The sequence below is a fragment of the Oryzias melastigma genome, unplaced genomic scaffold (genome assembly GCF_002922805.2).
Source record: "Oryzias melastigma strain HK-1 unplaced genomic scaffold, ASM292280v2 sc00184, whole genome shotgun sequence".
NCBI classification, from domain to species: domain Eukaryota; kingdom Metazoa; phylum Chordata; class Actinopteri; order Beloniformes; family Adrianichthyidae; genus Oryzias; species Oryzias melastigma.
The window spans coordinates 520,038-540,772 of NW_023416879.1; the positions used below are offsets into that span (position 1 = coordinate 520,038).

General features: G+C 42.4%; 1 protein-coding gene across 1 annotated transcript; it reads right to left on the reverse strand.

Moving 5' to 3' along the window:
* Positions 1–11,542: 11,542 nt before the first annotated feature.
* Positions 11,543–15,205, reverse strand: socs4 (suppressor of cytokine signaling 4). The gene is made up of 2 exons (XM_024261205.2): positions 15,103–15,205; positions 11,543–13,186 (listed from the first exon to the last, which is right to left on the reverse strand). The coding sequence occupies exon 2, from the start codon at positions 13,164–13,166 to the stop codon at positions 11,997–11,999; it is 1,170 nt and encodes a 389-aa protein (XP_024116973.1). The 5' UTR covers positions 13,167–13,186; positions 15,103–15,205; the 3' UTR covers positions 11,543–11,996.
* Between the last annotated feature and the right edge of the window lie 5,530 nt (positions 15,206–20,735).

Consider the following 20,735-nt stretch of genomic DNA (forward strand, 5'->3'; position numbering starts at 1 on the left):
ACATCAACAAACTCTTCAAGAGACAGAATCCCCGGAAAGCAGCCGGACCAGATTTTGTCTCCCCATCTACTTTGAAGCACTGTGCTGATCAGCTGTCTCCAGTCTTCACAGACATTTTTAACACCTCACTGGAGACCTGTCACGTGCCAGCCTGCTTCAAGTCTTCAACCATCATCCCTGTCCCCAAGAAGCGAGGGTCCTCAGGACTGAATGACTTCCGACCCGTCGCCCTGACCTCTGTGGTCATGAAGTCCTATGAACGCCTCGTGCTGTCACACCTCAAAGCCATGACAGACCCTGTTCTGGTTCCCCTGCAGTTCGCCTACAGAGCTAACAGGTCTGTAGATGACGCAGTCAATCTGGGCCTTCACTTCATCCTCCAGCATCTGGACTCTGCAGGAACCTACGCCAGGATCCTGTTTGTGGATTTCAGCTCTGCCTTCAATACTATTATCCCGTCTCTGCTTCAGGAGAAGCTTTCCCTGCTGAACGTGCCGGACTCCACCTGCAAGTGGATCACAGACTTCCTGTCCAACAGGAAACAGTGTGTAAAGCTGGGGAAACACATCTCAGACTCACGGACCATCAGCACTGGATCTCCCCAAGGCTGCGTTCTTTCTCCTCTGCTCTTCTCCCTGTACACTAACTGCTGCACCTCCAGTCACCCGTCTGTCAAACTCCTGAAGTTTGCAGACGATACCACCCTAATCTGACTCATCTCTGATGGCGACGAGTCCGCCTACAGGTGGGAGGTTGACCTCTCAGGACGGTCGTCTCTCAGGACCTCAAGTGGGAGCCGAACATCTGCCTGCTCAAAAAGAAAGCTCAGCAGAGGATGTTCTTCCTGAGGCAGCTGCAGAAATTTGGTCTGCCAAAGGCAATGATGGTGCAGTTTTACACATCCATCATTGAGTCCATCCTCACCTCCTCCATCACCATCTGGTACGCTGCTGCTACTGCCAAGGACAAGAGCAGGCTGCAGCGGGTCATCCGGTCAGCAGAGAAGGTGATCGGCTGTAATCTCCCGTCTCTTCAGGACCTTTACACCTCTAGGACCCTGAGGCGTGCAGGAAAGATCGTGGCTGACCCCTCCCACCCTGGACATGGTCTATTTGAGCCACTCCCCTCTGGCAGGAGGCTGCGGTCTATCACGACCAGAACCTCACGACACAAGCACAGTTTTTTTCTGTCTGCTGTCAGCCTTATCAATAAGTTCCGGATCATCCCATCTCTCCTCCCTGCTCCCCCCTGACTGTCATATTGGTCAGATCCACGACATGCGCCGCATTTGTGTCAGTCTGGATCAGTTTTAGCGTACACTGTTAACCTACACTGTTTCTCCATGTAGCTTTTTTTTTTTCTATGTCATGCATTTACAGTGGTATGCAAAAGTTTGGGCACCCCTCTGAGATTTCATGATAATTTGCTTTAACTTCATAAGAGAGCATCACAGCCACAACATTTGCTGTCCTACAGAGATATAGACGTTTGAGTGTTTTCCAGACCAAAATTCATGAAGTAGAATTACATAGTCTTATTGTTATAAAATAAAAAGTAAAAAATGTGATGTGCAAATATTTGGGCACCCTTTTAATCACGTTCATTTCAAGACCCGTAGGGATTTATTGCTGACAGGTTGCAGCAGAAACTTGTTTTGCTCAGCTCATTAGACCGTCAATTAAGAATAGAGGTGGAACCAATCATGGAAAAGGCTATTTAACAGGGGTCAGGGCTGGCTGTGCTTGTCCTGGGTTCTTTCTGAGAGAGTGGCAACAGGGGGGCCTCTAAACAACTCTCCACTGACCCAAAAAACTAAGATAATTCATTATTATGAATTAGGAGAAGGGTACAAGAAGTTATCTGGAAGGTTTGGACTGTCTGTCTCCACAGTCAGAAATGTAGTGCGGAAATGGAAGGCTACAGGAACAGTCCTTGTGAAGGAAAGATGTGGGAGGCCGAGAAAAATACAGGAAAGGCACACACGAAGGATGGTTAGAATGGTCACAGACAAGCCACAGACCACCTCCAGAGAACTGCAAGAACACCTGGCTGCTGATGGTGTGCTTGTTCATCGCTCCACAGTCCAGCGTACTTTGCACCAGGAAAAGCTCGTTGGAAGGGTGATGCGCAAGAAGCCTTTCCTGAGTGTTCGCCACAGGAAGAGTCGCATGAGGTATGCAAAAGCACATCTGGACAAGCCAGAAGCATTTTGGAAGAAAATACTGTGGTCAGATGAGACTAAGATCATGTTATTTGGTCAGAACAAGAGGAGATACGCATGGCGGAAAAAAAATACGGAATTCACTTGTTGCCTACTGTGAAATTTGGTGGAGGATCCATCATGTTGTGGGGCTGTATGGCTAGCACAGGAACTGGAAACCTTGTTAAAGTTGAGGGCCACATGAATTCCTCTCAGTATCAGCAGATTCTTGACAAGAATGTTCAAGAGTCAGTCACAAAGTTGAAGCTACGCCGGGGTTGGATTTTTCAGCAAGACAATGATCCTAAGCACAGTTCAAAATCCACCAAGGACTTCATGCAGAGGCACAAGTACAATGTTCTGGAATGGCCATCCCAGTCCCCAGACCTTAACATCATTGAAAATGTATGGATTGATTTGAAGCAGGCTGTGTACTCACGGAAGCCAAGAAACCTGACTGAACTGGAGGCGTTTTGTATGGAGGAGTGGTCCAAAATACCACCTGCCAGACTTCAAGGACTTGTCTGTGGCTATAGAAGGCATCTACAGGTTGGTATTGCAGCAAAAGGAGGCTCTACTAAATATTAATGGACTTATTTCTTTGGGGTACCCAAATTTATGCACATGCCTATTTATGTTTAAATGGACATAAAAATGTTTCTGTTGGACCAATTAAAATGATTTCACTCCTGAGATGTTTCTGTTTCATCAAGGTATAACATATGTTAAATTGAAGTTGCTGCTTCAAAAGCTCAGCAAGTGACAAACTGATGAAGTGATTTTTCTAAGGGGTGCCCAAACTTTTGCATACCACTGTAAGTACAGTTGCAGGTTGTGTATATACGTGTGTGTGTATGTGTATATGTTTATATATATATATTTATGTTGTAATATTCTTTTTTGTTCTTACTTATTGGTGTTTTTTATGTATTTATGTATGCACCATCATCGCCAAGATAAATTCCTCGTATGTGTTAATCGTACTTGGCAATAAAGTTACTTCTGATTCTGATTATAAATTGACCAATCAGATGGCTCAATAAGCGTTTGTGGGTCTGACGTCGAACGTCTGGGGGGTTTGATTGACAGATGACGGGTAGCCAATGGGAGCAGACTTCATCAATGCGGTCCGTGAAGACCTTTTAACACCTACTTTACAATTCAACAATGTACCAATCATTGTCCTACTGTTGTTTTCCTCAATGGAATGTACCGATGCAGCAGTTTGAAACAACAAGAGGAGCATGCTGTCGACATTTTTAGATGAGGATTTACTCTGTAGAAATAGATTTCACTCTGAGGTTATGTGATTTGGACTTTTTGTTTGTTTAACGTTCGTTTTTCTTTTTTCACTGTTTTGATAGCTTATAAATTATACGTTGTGTATCATACGGAATGGTACACAGGTCATACTAGGAGGAGTGACATATTAAAATTCGACCGAATGTTAAGGACAACCCCCAACTCCTTGTTCTCATACAGTCTCGTCTCAGGCGCCTTGCTCCGCCCCCGCCTGCAGGAGCTTGGACAATGCAGGCGAGGTGCTGGGGGATCTCAAACACACCTAATAGGTACTGAATGAAATGCTTCCACACTTTACCCAAATTACAAGTTAGTTTGAAAATTATAAGCGTATATACCCTTGTCTAGTTTTTGTTCTTTCTTTGTGTGTGTTTATTTTTCTTTTCCTTTTTTCTGATGTTCTTGCTTCAACTTGGCTTGTTCTCTTTTTCAAACTTATGGACAACAAAAAGAACGACTGAAAAGGATCGCCTGAAAAACCTCTATAATGAACACTGTGAAACTGTTGTACGTTGAATCTTTTTCAAATAAAAAATATAATAAAAAAAAAATTAAAATCCAACAAATAGATCCATATGTTTTTCTCATCTAAGTTGGCATCAAACTCAAAGCTCGATAGTTCAAATATTACTTGCTATTTTTGTTGCATTAGATTGTGAGGGGCAGTAAGATAGCAGAAGAGCATATAATCAGAAGGATGACGGGATATCAGTGGAGGCTTACTTCCTTGCCACAATTCAGAGGTGAATTTCCAATAGAGCCTTTTCACAGTGACGTCAGACAAAATGACAGGGTCAAAAATGCGAATAGTTACTTCTGGTGTTCAGATTTAGAACGGCAAAGCTGAAAGCTGAACGCTGTTTGACACAATTTTACATTAATAATTAAAGGTAACCTTACCAACTTTAACAGAAAAATGTACAATATTTATTTTATGAAAGTCTTGCTGAACAATATTTTCATTTCCTGTCTTAAATCATTCACAAATCTAAATACAAATTTGAATAATCCTTCAATATTTGAGGTTCTATTGAAAATAGCGACCTTTCATTTGAGCAGATTTCATTCTAACAGGTTCTATTTTGGCTGATGATATTTGCATGTATTTTAAATACAATCAGAACAAAAGCCAATAGAAATTCATGTTGTTCACATTTAATTTCTTCAGCAAAGACACACATCGCTGTATTATGTAAACATTTTAATCTCTTCCCAGGATAAATGTATTTGTTGTTTTACAAGATATTTTAGTGGATAATTGTAAAAACAGGAATGATTTGGTTCAGTGAAAATGTTCAGAGCAGCTATGCAGCCACGTAGTTTCAGCTTTCAAAATAAGAGCAGCCAAGTAAGAAAAGAATCTCTGGGTGAACGTATTTTATTACATTAGGTAGAAATAGTCACTTTCATATTTTTGGCAACAGTTTTCAATTAGTTTTATCATTTTTTATCTGTAATTTCCTGTAGATCAGACACAGTTCTGATAGAAGCTCAAAGAGGAGTGATGTTAGAACCACGGCTGAGCTAACAGCAGCTCACTGACCGCAGTAGAAAACATTACAACAGGAAGAAGTTTGACTTTAATGTCGGACACGCTGGAATTGTCTGAGTTTAGCTCTGCTTATAAGGATTATGTGAGAATGGAAATTTTGGAAACTTTTAACTACTGAAGAAGATGGATGGATGGATAGAAGTTTTTAGAATTTGCTTTGAAGTGGCACAATCATAAATTAAACACCACTGGAAACATTTTGACAATACATAACGATAGACATAACAACAAACATCAACAGATGATCCCAGTGGGTCTTTAACTTGTTTTTTTGCAAATCTGTTACATATTGGCTGCATTTGCTCTTTTAGCCTTAATATGTCTGAAGACTTTATTAAATTGTCCTATTTCCCGGTAATTTGTTTTTTTGTGTGCTAAAGGCAATATGTAATCAAATAAATAGTTTACTCTGAAAGGCTTAAAGTCTCCTGTTTAGAGTTTTTAACATGTCTGTGTGTCATTTTTCTTTTGAAAGAGAACAAATGTAATAAGAAATCATTTAGTTTTTGCATTTCTGAGTATTTCTTCTTTTAAATCAATCAAAGTGTCTTGGACAGACTCTGTTTGAATGAATGATCTTCTTTCCATCAACAGCTCTGCTGCACATGCACTAAACCCTCATCTGTTCCTAGTGTCTAGTTCAGGTTCTGGAGAAGAGAAGATGGTATCTTCACATTGACTGCAGTCAAATGAGCCGCCGTTCACATTTCTGTGGTCAAATCAGCATCACTGGATTTTTGGTGTGAGTTTCATCCAATACTTACGGTAGCAGGACTGAGAACGCTGGAAAATCTCCACCAGACTCCACGGAGCTTCTTGATGTGACCACGGAAATGTGAACGGCGGCTCATTTGACCGCAGTTGGAAAGGATTGTAAATCAATGAAAGAGCATTTTGATGTTAGCTTTGATTATTTTATCAAGAACTCTGAGAAACCAATGATTGAATGTATTGATCACAGTCAATAAACATTGGAGAATTAGCTAAAAGAGTCTTTGGTGAACTGGAAGGAGAAAGAATCAGGATTTTGGAGGAAGTTCTGTCCATGAAGATCTTCACTTCCTCGTCCAGCTGACATCCGGATCAGAACCATACAGCTGGACATTACCCAGATTGATGGATGTTTTTATGTAGCAGCGGTGAAGATTTATGCTAGAGAGACACAGAGCTATCATAATCAGACAGGGGGGATCAGGGGAGGAGCTCCAAAAGCCACGCCCCCTCAGAGGAGATTTTGGAAACAGAGGCTTCAGCTCAACATGAAAAATGCCTTTTAAGACATTTAGGTGGTGGGATTTTGGTTAAAAACGTCATAAACATAATTCAAACACTACTGGGAACGTCTTTTTTTAAATTAAAAAAATGTCTTGGGGACTTAAGAATAGCATAATATAGGCCCTTTAAGGTAGTTGTTCTGACTAAGACAGGATCAACCAAAGTGAGGGGTTTTTAGGGGCCACCCACTTGTCAATCAAAACACATTCCCCCACTAACGAGGAAGTTGAGGAATTTTAAAATATTACAACTGCCATCCCCACTGCATCTGTGTGGAGGCACAACGTGATCCAAAATGAAGGTTCACATTTAACTTTTGCTCTAAATCGGGAGTGTCCAAAGTCAGTCCTTGAGGGCTAGCCTCCTGCTGGTTTTCCAGAAATCCTGCCTCACCTGCTGCTGATTCAACACATGCATATGTTGGCTGATTACCTGATCAGGTGGGTTTAGCCAATAAGGAGCTTCAAAGGCTGGTTAGTTTGAAAACCAGCCTGCCATTGAAGAAATGACTTCGGACACCCTGGCTCTAGATCATCAAACTCTGTGAGGCCTATGATGTCTTCACCAAATATTTCACTGATTCAATAAAAGGAGAAACAAAGACACAAAGGGAAACATTTCTTTGTCCCATTTCCAGATGTTCAAAACTTATTCAGTCTCTTCAAAAAACCAAGTCTCTCCCAGATCTGGACTTGAGATATGCTGGAATTATGTCAATCGTGTTATAAGGTTTGAAAAGTTACAGTATGTTAAAGATTTTGTGTTTGAGCGTCACCGGCAACGCCACAGGTGTTAAAGGGTTAGTGCATTTCCACAGTAACTATCCAGATGTTTTGCTACGGCTTTCATAGACCAGCAGCCATGAGACAAGGGAACGCTTGTGTCCTCCAGAAATCTGTTGTGCACCAGTTAGATTTATCTCAGTTATAATTAGAAATGATACATTTGATTAAGACCAAGATAATCTAGAACAGGGGTGTCAAACATACAGCCCACGGGCCATATCTGGCCTGCAAAATGGTTTCATCCGGCTCAATCACAAAGAGAAAATAATATAAGGATGTTCAAAAAAAGCAAGTTTCTAGGCGCTTCCAGTGACCAGAGCAGCCCTGGGCTGCACGTTTCGCATAAATTCACATTTCGCCCGAAGCGAAAACAGACAAACCTCTGCTTTGAGTCAGCCTTTTCCTCCTCTTCCTTCCATTTTTGACCTTAAAGCACCCCTGAGGGGTTGTTTTGGTGCTTTTCATCCTTGATGTTTTAAAGAAACACTAACAGATAACCCCCTCACCACCACCACCACCACCCAGCTTTGACAGCAACTGCATCAGGCAAGGAGGGGCGTCAAACTTTTGAGTTCTTTTATTTATGCTTTTAATTACTATCTTTTTTTAAAAACATTTTTACAAGAGTCGTGTGTCAGACTGTAAAAAATAAATAAAATATTTGAATATGGGTGCCCCTCCATATTGGCCATGGCCAGCCCTGTCTGTGACAAGTTATAGTTCTTTTAAGAAATGACTGCAATGCACAAATCCATCACTAGGGGAAGTAAAGGAAACGCAAGAGCATTATAACAAGAGATGAAGAAATAATTGTAATAAACAATGTACTAAATGATTAGGCCACCAGCTTTTTTGAGACATTTTTTCTAACTGAGAAAAATACTAAATGACAAATTTACAGATAAAAAGTTGACCAAAGGTTATTCTGCTGTTACATTACTTGAGATCAGATGGGTTGAACATGGCCCCTGAAAAAATGAGTTTGACACCCCTGATCAAGAAGATGTTGGCCCTACAGGTGCTGTGAAGCTGTCATTTTACATTGGAAATGACAGGATCTGACTAGCTTGTGTAACATGCCCCCTAGTGGTTTCCTGACCTGATGTTCATTTGGTTATTTTTTCAAACCAGCTTCAAAGAGGAATTGAAAATGTAGTGGGGTGCACCCCGCCTTTACCTGCAGGTAGCCAGGGCAAGTCCCTTCAACCCCTCTTCCCACCCCATGAACCACGTGTCAAAGTCCAGGCCGGGGGGCTGGATCTGGCCCGCCGGGTAATATACGGTCCACCAGATCATTTAATATTTGTGTTAATGATCCGATATTATTTTGTGCTGGCAACATATCAAAGCAACACTATGATTATAGAAGCTGAGAGATCAGTTCTAATGATCTTTGCCATAGATTGCTGTGTGTTCCTATGGCTTTATGGTTGATGGTGTTACATCACAGGGGTGTCATCCTCTCCCTCCCTCTCACTCATGTTGCAGAAAAAAATAAACATAACCGGATCAAATAACCAAGGAACAAACAGAGTGAAACAGACAGACAACAAAACCGGAAGGATTTTGTAAGGAAATGGTGGAGGACCCAAATGCAGGAGACCAGGCTTAGTGACAGGAACTTAAAGCATCAAATTAACCAAAACTATGGGAGCAACACAAAGGTGGCAGAGCAGATGACCTGACAATGTAGACCTGAAAACCAGACACTTAAATGGGCAGAGGGGAATTAACTAAATGAAATGAGCTGTGGATGATTTGCCTTGAACATGGTGAGACTGAAAATGACAAAACCTAAGTACCAGATCCTGACAGATTCATTTGTTTTTGCTAAAAAGCACACATTTTATTTTTATTTCCAGGCTTTGTTTGTTTTGTTTGCCAGCATGTTCATATTTTTATAATTTTAACAGGATTTATTTTAGGAGATAAAAATCTTTTGGGATATTTACAAGTCTAATGTTTCTTAAAAAATACATGAAAGTAAAGACATTTGAGTGTTTTTTTCTTTTGTCATTTAGTTTATTTTTGACAAAATATATTTTTATGGAGAGTGAAATATTTAAAGTTATTTAAGTTGATTTATTCTGGAATAATATTAATGCCCGTTTTTATTCATATTTATGTTAAAAAGTTACAGTTTGAAAGTTTTAAAAATGTAGTTCTAGAGTGCTCAATAAATGTTTATCCTGTTCGGCCCGCGACCTAAGGCGTGTTTGGATTTTGGTCCCTGTGAGACTGAGTTTGACACCCCTGCCATACAGGGTAAAGCGGATGTAAATTAGGACAACACTGGCTTAAAGTGAAGACCTAAAACCAGAGGTCAAATATCAGAGAGTGATCGGTCAGCTCTGCTTTTTCATTTGACTGTTTACTCAGTTAAGCTGCTATTTTCACACAAGCGCCTCCTGGCTGACGGTCCCCATCCTGGTGTGGGGGTCATCTCTGCAGGGAATGGGATAAGTGCAGCAGGAAGTCATTTGTTTGCAGACAGATGGCTGCTGAAACCCGATCAGTGAAGTCGGAAACGCCAGAGTGAGAGGCTGAGCAGATGCCACCGACGATGCTTCCCTCCCAAGCAGCAAACTTCAGCTGCAGGTTGTGCTGGAAATGTTTTATGACTGTAACATGATCAAAAAAGATGCTCACTTCCCAGATCCTACAAGATAACATTAATATTTCATACATGCAGCCTGCGGAGATCAATAGGTGTGGCTCCTTGGTGTCTGTAAACAGCCAGAGTTCCTCTGCCTTAAACATGCAGAAGACGCACTGATCACTTTTACAATTATTTTCTTTATTCCTTCCTCTCATTTAACAAAAACACAAACATGCTAAAGTTCTTCACCCTGTTCTGCACAATGTGCTCATTTCTCAACCTTTTTTTAAATTAAATTATGTATTTGTGTTTTCAAAATGCTAAAAAAATGCAATTCTTAAACTTGACATGTAATTCATTTATGAGTTTATTTATTTATTTAATGATTAAATAAATTCAAGAGATACAGTTGTAAAATTTAATTGAAATGCTTCTTGCCTTTTTTTCTGGTTCAAGCCAGGACTTTTGTTTCATAATGAACTGTTTTTCTCGACCAATTTTTATTTAGATAAAAATCGTAATTTAAAGTAAAATTGATCATTTTTACCAGAAATATTTAAATGCATTTTGGTTCAAAAACAATGACATTTCTCAAAAAATGTCTGACGAGATTAGTATAAATGTTGCTGAATAAAATTCGAATGTAATCAATTATTAACATAAAAATATCTTAATTTAATAAGGTATAGTATATAAATATTTTAAAATATTTTAATATTTTGTCTTAAACAACTAAACTTCTGTGTTTTATTTTTATTTATCTCTTTTTTGCTTTCTTCAAAGTAAATTTAATCCCTTTTTTAAAAAAATAAAACAATCTTTCTCAAAGAGGTTTTTACTCCTTTAAAATCTAACTTTTCTTTCCACTGTCGTCCTTGTGGACATAGATGAGACATTTCCAGCTTGATGCTGAATGACACACGAGTCGATTGAAAAACAACCTGCAAACCATCAGAATCCCGTTTTTCCTGTCCTCATCTCTCCATTCTTCTGTCGTTTAGAGGTGTCCTTTGCAGAGAGCGGATTGAAGCATCACTTCCATGTCATTAGCTCGTCTAACTGCCACGCGGCTGCAGCTCCAGCACTGCAGCTGAAGGGCCTCAAATCATCAAGAGACGTTTGATTGACGTCTGAAGAGGGCGGGGCACTCGCCAAAACACACTTTAGGACGGGGGAAGGTCTCAGATGAAAGTAAGCATCCATCTGTTGATCCATCCATCCGTCTTCAGAACCAGCTGAATCCCTTTCAGGGTCACTGGGTTGCTGGAGCCTATCCCTGCTGCTGTTGGGTAAAGGTGGGGTTCACCTGGTCTGTTGCAGGCCTGAAGTAAATGCATCCACAGGGGGGACACAGAGATGTCCCCGTCAGGATTTGAACCCTTTTGATCCTACGTGAGAGCACTAACTGCCCTATCTGCTTCTCTGAGGAACCTTGATGATGCAGGAGGCTGAAAATTAAGTGATGTTTGCTCTGCTGCTGTAGTGCCATCTGGTGGCTGCACAGTAGAATGCAGCTACATTTTCATTGACATTCATAGACACTCTGGTGTCCGTCTGAGAGAAGCTGTTAAAAGAGGTCACTGAGTGGAATTTCTTTCTTCCTGCTCCTTCAAAGTTTCTGAGGAACTATTGAGTTGTGTCAGCGTGGGCTTTGCTCTCCAAATGCAGAGCTGCTGTTTCTGTCTCTTGCACTGGCCAGCACTGACTTTAGTGGGGCTGAGTTTAAATCAATAAGTTACACTTAAATTGGTCTGCAGAACAGGATGGAATATCAGTTTTTGAAATCTATGGATACATTCTACTCTTAATCCTCTTCAGTGGTTTCCAGACGAAAAATAACAAATTATGTAAAATAAAGTGATTTCAAAAGCAAAAAGTAGTTTCAGGATGAATACAAATGTAAATTAACTACTAATGAGTTGAATAGAAACACAAAAGGGCAGGAAGACAGAGAAGTTTTAGTTTTTTTTATGAACATAGTGGAAGATTTGGTCAGATAAAATCAAAGGTGCAGGTTTCTATTCAAACGTGAATAAAGTTCTTTTTTTGACAGGTTTTAACGGACAACAATCCTCAGTGAGTGGGAGATCTACCGTCACTGAGGACGTTAAAGTGTCTCTGTGTTTTCTGATGCAGAGTGAAGCGTCAGAGAACCTCCGCCCAGGTTTCTCATCGTCCACAACGGCTCAGAAGAGCAGAATCCGCACAGACTCAGGTTCCTTCTGTCTCTTCTCTAGAGTGTGATAGATGTTAGAGAGGGTCCCCTCTGGTGATTGGCTGGTGTCACTGGGAGCAGGCGCCATCGCACCTGATGTGGTACTGCCTGAGATAGTCCCTGAGCTGAGGTGGCAGTGGCAGGTGATCGACGCCCTGGTAGGTGGTGCAGCTGCAGATCACAGCCCTGCACAGGTGCTGCAGGGGGAAAGGGAAAGGCCTCGGCAGCGGCCGGGACAGCAGGGGTTCAAAGAAGAGGCAGGTGGCCGGGTCGCTGTAGTGGCTCAGCAGGCCCGTCACACTGGGGTCCCTGTACATGCACGGGTCGCGCACGTCAAAGCTGAAGCGCATCCCATTCTGCTCAATGCGTGCATGCAGGGACCGGCTGTATCTGCGGAAGCTAACTGAGAAGAGAAACTCGTCCTGGGCGGAGTCCCGCAGCAGAAACGTGCCCTCCGGTTGACCCTCCAGCAGCTCCTCTGCTTCGAAGCGGTTCAGCACGCCCCAGTAACATGAGCTGTTGTTGATCTGCAGGAGATCAGGGACCAGGAGGTAATCGCCGTGAGCACAGCTAGCACTGCTGTCTGTACCGCAGGAGGGGTCCCAATCCTTCAGGGGGGTGCTGCCAGGCCCTGGGGAGCAGATGTCCTCCCAGGATAGAGGTGTTTCTGGGGAGGAGGTAGAAGATGACAGGCTGGGCTTGAGAGGAGCCTCCAGGTCACTGAGCGCTCGCGGGTGCGAGGCCTGGTTTTTGATGAGATGCCAGCATCTGGCCAGTTCAGACTTGGGTGAGAATGGACACCTTTCTTGCATCAACTCAGAGACGTGGATCTTGCGTTTGGACCAAAAGAGCACGGACAGCGGCCGGGAGGAGCCGGGGGGGTGGTGATAATGGTGGTGGTGAGAGCGCAGCGGCAGACACTGGGCCACAGCATCCTGAAACTTCTGCCGCAGGGAGCGCCGGGACAGGGCCTTGCGGCAAACTCCATCCATGTCTCCGGCTGACAGAGCGTCCCCCAGAGCGCTGCAGCTGCACTTCCTCTCTCTGCGCCTTCTAGGACAGGAAGCAGACCGCACCCCCAGCTCGTCCGTCCCACCGCCCTCCAGCCCGCTCGGGCTCGAACTATTGCAGGAGCTCCGGGAACGCTTCTTTCCCCGCCAAATGTAGCTGTCTGCGCTCCAGCTCCGGCCGCCAGATTTGGGGCGGGCGTCTGCCCCCCGGGGCTTCTTCTCAGACATGGCGGCTTTCCTCTCTTCTACTGCCAGGAACAAGAACATGAGGCGCAGGTTAGTCATTACAGGTGAAGTGCTCCAAAGACAAACACATGCAAGTGTGCCTGAACTTGCTCAGAAATCCTTTTTAAGCTTCTTTGATTTACTCTAACTTCTCAACCGTTAACACGATTTCATCCGTTGACACGAGAAAAGCAGCTCATCGAGTCGCTTTTCTCCTTCACAATCTACTGGAATGATGTTGATCGAGTTGAAAAGTTAGTTTGTTAAAAGATTTTGTGTTTGAGCGTCACTGACGACGCCTCAGGTGTCAAAGGGTTAAACACACATACCCATCACTGAACTGACTTCAGTTTAGTTTTAGGACAAAGTTTGCCGATCTGCAGCTGGACTGACATCCACTCCAGGATTGTCCAGCCTCCTTTTGCTGGATGGATCTGGGTCAAGTAGGAGTGTTTTCTGGCACCGGCTCAGCTCTGGAATGATTTCAGCCAAGTTTGATTTCAGTCCTTAGTTCTTGGTGGTATTATATTAGTTTTATTTATCATATTTTATCTTATTAATCTCTTAAGATTTCACTGATTTGTAGGTGTTTTAACTAGGGCTGGGAATCACTGGGTACCTCACAATACGATACATGGCTCGCAATATCGACGCTATCGCGATACTGCAATAATTGGTAAAAATCATCTCTAATAACTCACATTATATAGAAGAACAGATATTTTGGGGGAAAATATATCCCCATTTATTTTTTAGCTTGAACACAATCATAATACACAACTTGGGTCTTATTTTGAGCAGCAAGTAAAATACATTTTTGATCAAATCAGTAATACTAAATAATAAAAAGTCTTTGACAAACAGTGACACCATTTGAATAGGAATTATCTGTAAATTCAGTGTTAATAGTAAACATGAACAGCAGTGCCACTACTTCGTGTAAAATTGTTGTAAACAACACAACAAAAATAAAATAATTCAAATAGCTGCCAGACAGATTGGTACTCACAACAGCCAACATGCGCCCCCTATCTACCTCCAAAGGAACGTCTCACCAAAGCATGATGAATTTAACGTTTACAGCCTCTTCAAACAAAAATAAAAGATCGATACCTGGTGAGAACTCATCGAGAATCAATCGCAGGACTGAATATTGCGAAACATCCCAATATCGATATTTTGGCACACCCTTAGTTTTACCCCTTGTTCTATCCAAGGTATGTTGGCGTCATCTGGACCCCATCTGAACAGCGCACTGAACTTTTTTTTAATGATTTTTTTATCTTCATTGGTGTCCGTGGCACACATGAAATCCTGTGCACATTTGTCAGCATTTGTCATGGGACGGATAACACGACAATATAATAAGGTTGGGGTTATCTGGACCCCGTAAGAGAGCACAAGGTTTAAAATTGTGTATTTTCTGGTTTCACAAAAGCACATTTGCAACATTTCTACGGTACTTCTGCCTGACACCAGGCTGCTTCGGGTGACATCATGAGATAATTAGTTTAATACCTGAGCAGGGTCAACAAATGTTGCCTTTAGCCCATGCTGCCAAAACTCTACAATTGAGTTCTGACACATTAAACATTTATTAAATTGTCCTGAACATGTATGGAACATGTATGGTTGAAACATATTGCTTCTTTTAACCACAACAGCATTCATGCAGCACTTTCAGATGCTCCAAATCACTGTTGGAAAAGAATTATCGAAAGTACCGACAAATCGCCGGGACACTTCCTCTAAAATGTGCTAACTGAGCAAACCCAAAACCAAAAAACAGATCAAACTTTTTTGATCAATTGCTGAATTCACACTGCAGTCGGTCTGATATTTGTCTCTGGCAGAGGTTATGAAGAGAAGCCAGTAGGATTTTTAGCATCCCACACCCCTGACCCCCGGTAGAAACTCTACATGGATGAGGTAATCCTACCTTCAGGCAGTGTCAGAAGCTGTGCTCCACATCCATGCCCGTCCTGGTGGCTCGCTGGGCTTCACTGCACGTTTGTAACCAGGGTGCAGCCCTCGTATCCTCTGACAGACGGCAGGCTGCTCCTCTTCCTATATAATTATGATGCCAAGTCCCTGAGGGGGCAGCGGCTTCCTCTGCGCCAGGGCCGGGTCTGGATGAATGGAGCGGAGGTGGAGAGGGGTCGATTCAGCAGCGTGGGAGGGGGAGCGAGTTCTCAGGTCAATGGCAGGATGACATCCTGTTTGGTTTCATCTTTTGCATTCACTGATAATGAGGGAGAGGCATAGGAGAAACCTTATCTGCAGAGGGTTTTCTCCTAGTTAAGGGGATCATTTCTCTGTGTCTAAAGTGCTTTTCAAGTACATGTGTTTCTGTTTTATCAATTTGATAATAGAGGCAATGACTCGTAAAGTTTTACTTAACTATCTTTAATGACCAACAGAACAGGATAAAACCTCATGTATAAAGGAGAGAATCTTTGTGCTGCCAAAGTTCCCTCTGACTGTATTGTATAATTACTAACGGTCTGTGTGGAGCTCTTCAAATGAACGATCCATCCCTGCAGAGGAGACTGGGGAGTGTCTCCAAAGCCGGACTGACCTTGAATGGTCTCAGTTTGACTTTGCTGCTGAAAGGAGAAGACATGATGTAACGTGTGCAGCAGCTGGACTCTCAGAGCTATGAAGGATCTATAATTCATGAAGCAAACAGACTACATCTATCAGACGATAATATCCCCCAGCGGTGTGTGTGTCCTCACACAGACCAGAGGAGGTCATCAATAAATTCCTGACATTGTGGACGCTGTACTGGCATTCCTTGTAATCTTAAGTGAATATTTAATGTCATTCACAACCACTCAGTCGGACAGGGATTGGATGAATCCATGTGTTATGGCAACATGATCAAAGAGAAGAAGGTGAAAAAGAGACTTTTTCTCTACTGTCAATAATAACTGGAAATTTGAAAATTTTCTGTTCTTTTGAATTTTCTAAATCTGTGTGAAATCAGTTTTCTAAAGTTTAATTTCAGCTAAAACCAAATTCCTTTTATATCTAATGCATGTTCACACGTGTGATGAGAGACAAGTTAAGAACTACAACAAACATGAGTGCAGGTCAAAGTACCTTCAGGAGCTGCTCCGACAGGAGATCTAAAGCAGGATTTATATCCAGCTGCCAGAAGACCGTTCCTCTGAAGAAGGTGGACAATGATGAGGTTCCAGCTCTTCTCAGCTTGAGGAAAAAGCCAATCTTCCAGCTAATTTTCCTGATCCTGAACCCAGTCAGGCCAGTTCTGTCACAAACAGGCAGATGGCTGGATCCAAGTGCAGCAGGCTGATTTGGCAGAGACATGAAAAGGGGAGTGGAGCACACCTAGCAGTCCACAAAGCAAAATCAGGGTCAGGCAGGCAGAGGTCAAACACGAGTATGAGGGCATCAGAGAACAACCAGAGGGGTCAGAGTCCAGGCGAGGGTCAGGGCAGCCGGCAAGAAATCAGAGTCAAAGACAAAGAAGGGTCAGATAAAACAGAGGTTCCGGTGTGGTCTGGTCCGATCAGGTCAGGTTGAGAACGCTCAGTGATACAGACAGAGTTGCACAAACAAGACCTCGCACTGAGCAGTGCTCTGACTAAATACTGCTGGGAGTGATTGCAGATGGAAGACAGCGTCTGGCTTGTTGGACTGACAGCAGGGGCTGATAAATAGTGTAGTGTGGAGACCCAGGAAGTGTTAATCTCAGCAAACACGAAACAATGTTCCCTAATGTCAAACAGCAAAGAATTTAGAATTCAATCTTCTATAAAATATGACATTAATGAACAGTTTAAAGAAAGTGCACAAATCTCTGTAGCTCCAGGATCTTAACTGAAGCGTGTGCTGTTCAGGCCTTCAGACAACACTGCATCATTTTTATATTCTTAACAACATGATTCACAAATATATCAAAGAACCCATTAAAACCTGAATAGGATATGACAAAAAAGAACTGAAAGAATAAAATTACTACGTTGAAATTATAATTCCAGTTTAGTGTGATGATATTAAATGGTGTGTTCTTAAACAGCTCTTTACTACCTTCTTGGAAGGCCAAAGCTGCTTTACAATCACAGTCCTATTCACACACTGTTGAGGACTGACACCAGCCTACTACCACCAGGAGTGCTGGGTTTCAGTGTCTTGCCCAAGGACACATGGGCAGGCAGGGCGAGAACTGAACCTGCAATCTTTTCCTCGGAGGCTGAGGGTTCTGCCTCTGGACTATGAGGGCGGTTCAGACTTCATGGGAACCAGCGTTGGTCAAAACCATTGACTGTAAAAAATATATTCTATATATATTTATATACAAATAATATTTATATCCATATACATATATACAAAAATATATTCTTATATACAGTCAATGGTCAAAACCAGATGTGGATTCATGGAGCCCAGTAGCGACATGAATCAGTTTAATTTGTGGAGATGAACACAATGGTAAAGCAGTTAGGAAACAACAAGCCAAGATAAACCGCTGTTGAACAAAAGACCACAAGAAAAAAAGACTTGCCAATAGACAGGTCAGGAAGGAAAGGGTAGATGGAGGGTAACTCCCCCTGGAACAGAACAAAAGGAGAAGCTGTTCCCTTTGAAAAGACAGAAAGAGGACAGTCATGATCCTCAAAACATCCAGACAGGGTGAAAACCCTGCAGACCTTAAAGCTTTAGTCACATGCACCCATCCCAATATGGGTGCATGTGTAGAGAGAAGCAACTTCATCTTAAGGGGAGCACAAGTGTGTCTTGTAGTTCCCTTGAGACTCAAGGACCATCATGAAAATGGAATGTACCATTGTCATGCATGTGGTAAGTCTATTGTAAAGTATTTGTAAGGGTAATGCAAAACACACGCACTTATGACGTACGGCTAATGCTGTCATACGGTGTTCTTTTACACCACTCTGGGCCCTGTACAGGCTCTTGGTAAATGCATTGAGGACATTAATGACTGGATGTGTCACAACTTACTTCAATTAAACAAAAACAAAACTGAGGTTATTGTCTTTGGGGCTAAAGAAAAAAGGTTGGACGTCACTACAGAGCTTCAATCTATTCAACTAAAAACTACCAACCAGGCCAGAAACTTGGGTGTAGTGATAGACACAGACCTAAATTTTGATAAACACATTAAGGCAGTCACTAAATCAGCCTATTATCATCTCAAAAATATCTCAAGGATTAAAGATCTGATGTCTAAGCAGGACCTGGAGAAACTAGTGCATGCTTTCATCTTTAGTCGACTTGATTACTGTAACAGTGTTTTTACAGGACTACCAAAAAAATCCATCAGGAAACTGCAGCTTATTCAGAACTCTGCTGCTCGGGTTCTCACAAGGACCAAGAAAGTAGACCACATCAGTCCAGTTCTGAGGTCTTTACACTGGTTACCTGTCTGTCAGAGGATAGACTTTAAAGTTCTGTTACTGGTTTATAAAGCTTTGAATGGTTTAGCACCAAAATACATGACTGACCTCCTGACCCAGTATGTACCAGCCAGACCTCTCCGGTCATCAGGATCCGGTCTTTTATCAGTTCCTAGAGTCAGAACTAAACATGGAGAAGCTGCATTCAGCTTCTATGCTCCACAGATCTGGAATAGACTTCCAGAAAACCTTAGATCTGCTGAAACACTCAGTGTATTTAAATCCAGGTTAAAGACTCACCTGTTCTCAGTTGCATTTGATTAATATGTATTCAAAAGTTTACGTCCGCACTGTTTATCTATGCTTGTTTTAAATTAAAATCTTTTTACTTTCTTTTAATTTTATTTTAATGATCACATTTTTACTATTTCTATTGATTGTTTCTTTTAATCCCGCGACCCCGAAAGGGACAAAGCGGTCAGGAAGATGGATGGCTGGATGGATGTTTCTTTTAATGTTTTATGTAATGCACTTTGAATTGTCTCTGTACATGAAATGTGCTGTACAATTGCCTAGTCATTTGTAAGGTATGAATACTGGCTCCCTATTGACCGCACAAATGCTGCACGTTCAGAGTGTGAACATGATAGGCACGTGCTTGCAGAACGCTGCAGGATGTCCACACAAATTACACTCTGATTGTCTAATTTACTCACTTCTAGGCTGCATGCAAGGAGTGTACACTTGTCCTGTGAACAGCACTAGCAGGCTTCTAGTGCAGTCAGCAGGATTTGGAATGGAGTGGGAAAAAAATCTGTACAACACGCCTGCGTCTCATCTACTTCACCCTCACATGTTGTACAAGTGTTCACTATGACCTGTTGCCAAAAAAAAAATGTACACGAACATTTTCTCTCTACGGGTTTACAAATGGATGTACAGAGATGCTGGTATTCATCAGAGTGGTTGTTTCCCTTTCTATTTGACTCGTAAAAAGCGATGATATTTATGCTTTTGTGTGCACCAAGAAGAGAAGACTCATATTTGAAGATCAAAATGAGAATATTTTGTTTCTAAAAACAACAACAACAACAACAATACAAACAACGCCATGCAAAACAGCTCAGTCACAGACATCTTCATCCACAGAACATCAATAAAAGACTCAGAAAAAATGAAGGAATCTCTGCAGGTCAGAAGTACGTACAAATATCTGCTGGCATGTATAGTTCTTTTCAAGCAATGCTAGCTGCCATTCCCTTTCTCCACAGGAAGCCACAGTTCCAGTGGCTCATGATCCAACATGGCTTCCTTTGGATGGAGCTTTGGTTTCATCTGTGGCTGAGGAGAACTGAGTTTACCCTCAAACATTTGTGATGTGTTCTGGATTATTCAGGAATGTCATTGACACAGTTGTGCTGAGGAGGGCTGCAAACTCCTCTGAAGGCCTGAATGCTATGGAATGCTATGAAGCTCTTCATCTTTGAACCTGTCACACAGAGATTTCTTGTTATTGAAGAAACTTAAAAAGCTTTTTTTTTTTTTACAGTTATCTTGGTCTGCTTTGTAATGTATTCTACAAATATTTGGTTTCAGAAAATTAAGCTTTCGTTTTACTGGTTCATATTACCATACAGACAGCTTTTTATTGTGATGCAGCAAATGTGAAATTTCATCCATCCATCCATCTGCTTCCACTTCATCCAGACCGGGTCGTGGGGGCAGCAGTCTAAGCAAAGATGCCCAGACTTCCCTCTCCCCGGCCACTTCCTCCAGCTCCTCTGGGGGGACCCCGAGGGGTTCCCAGGCCAGCCGAGCTACATAGTCTCTCCAACATGTCCTGGGTCTTCCCTTGGGCCTCCGCCCAGTGGGACATGCCCGGAACACCTCTCCAGGGAGGCGTCCAAGAGGTATCCGGATCAGATGCCCGAACCACCTCAACTGGCTCCTCTTGATGCGGAGGTGAAGCGGCCCTACTCCGAGCTCCCTCCGGGTGACTGAGCTCCTCACCCTATCTCTAAGGGAGCGCCCAGCAACCCTCGGAGAAAACTCATTTCAGTCGCTTGTAGTTGGGATCTTGTTCTTTCGGTCATGACCCAGAGCTCATGACCATAGGTGAGTACTGGAACGAAGATCGATCGGTAAATTGAGAGCTTTGCTTTCTGGCTCAGCTCTCTTTTCACCACAA

Excerpts from the sequence above, each read along its gene's own strand:
- socs4 (XM_024261205.2), bottom strand. The coding sequence starts at position 13,166 with ATGTCTGAGAAGAAGCCCCGGGGGGCAGACGCCCGCCCCAAATCTGGC.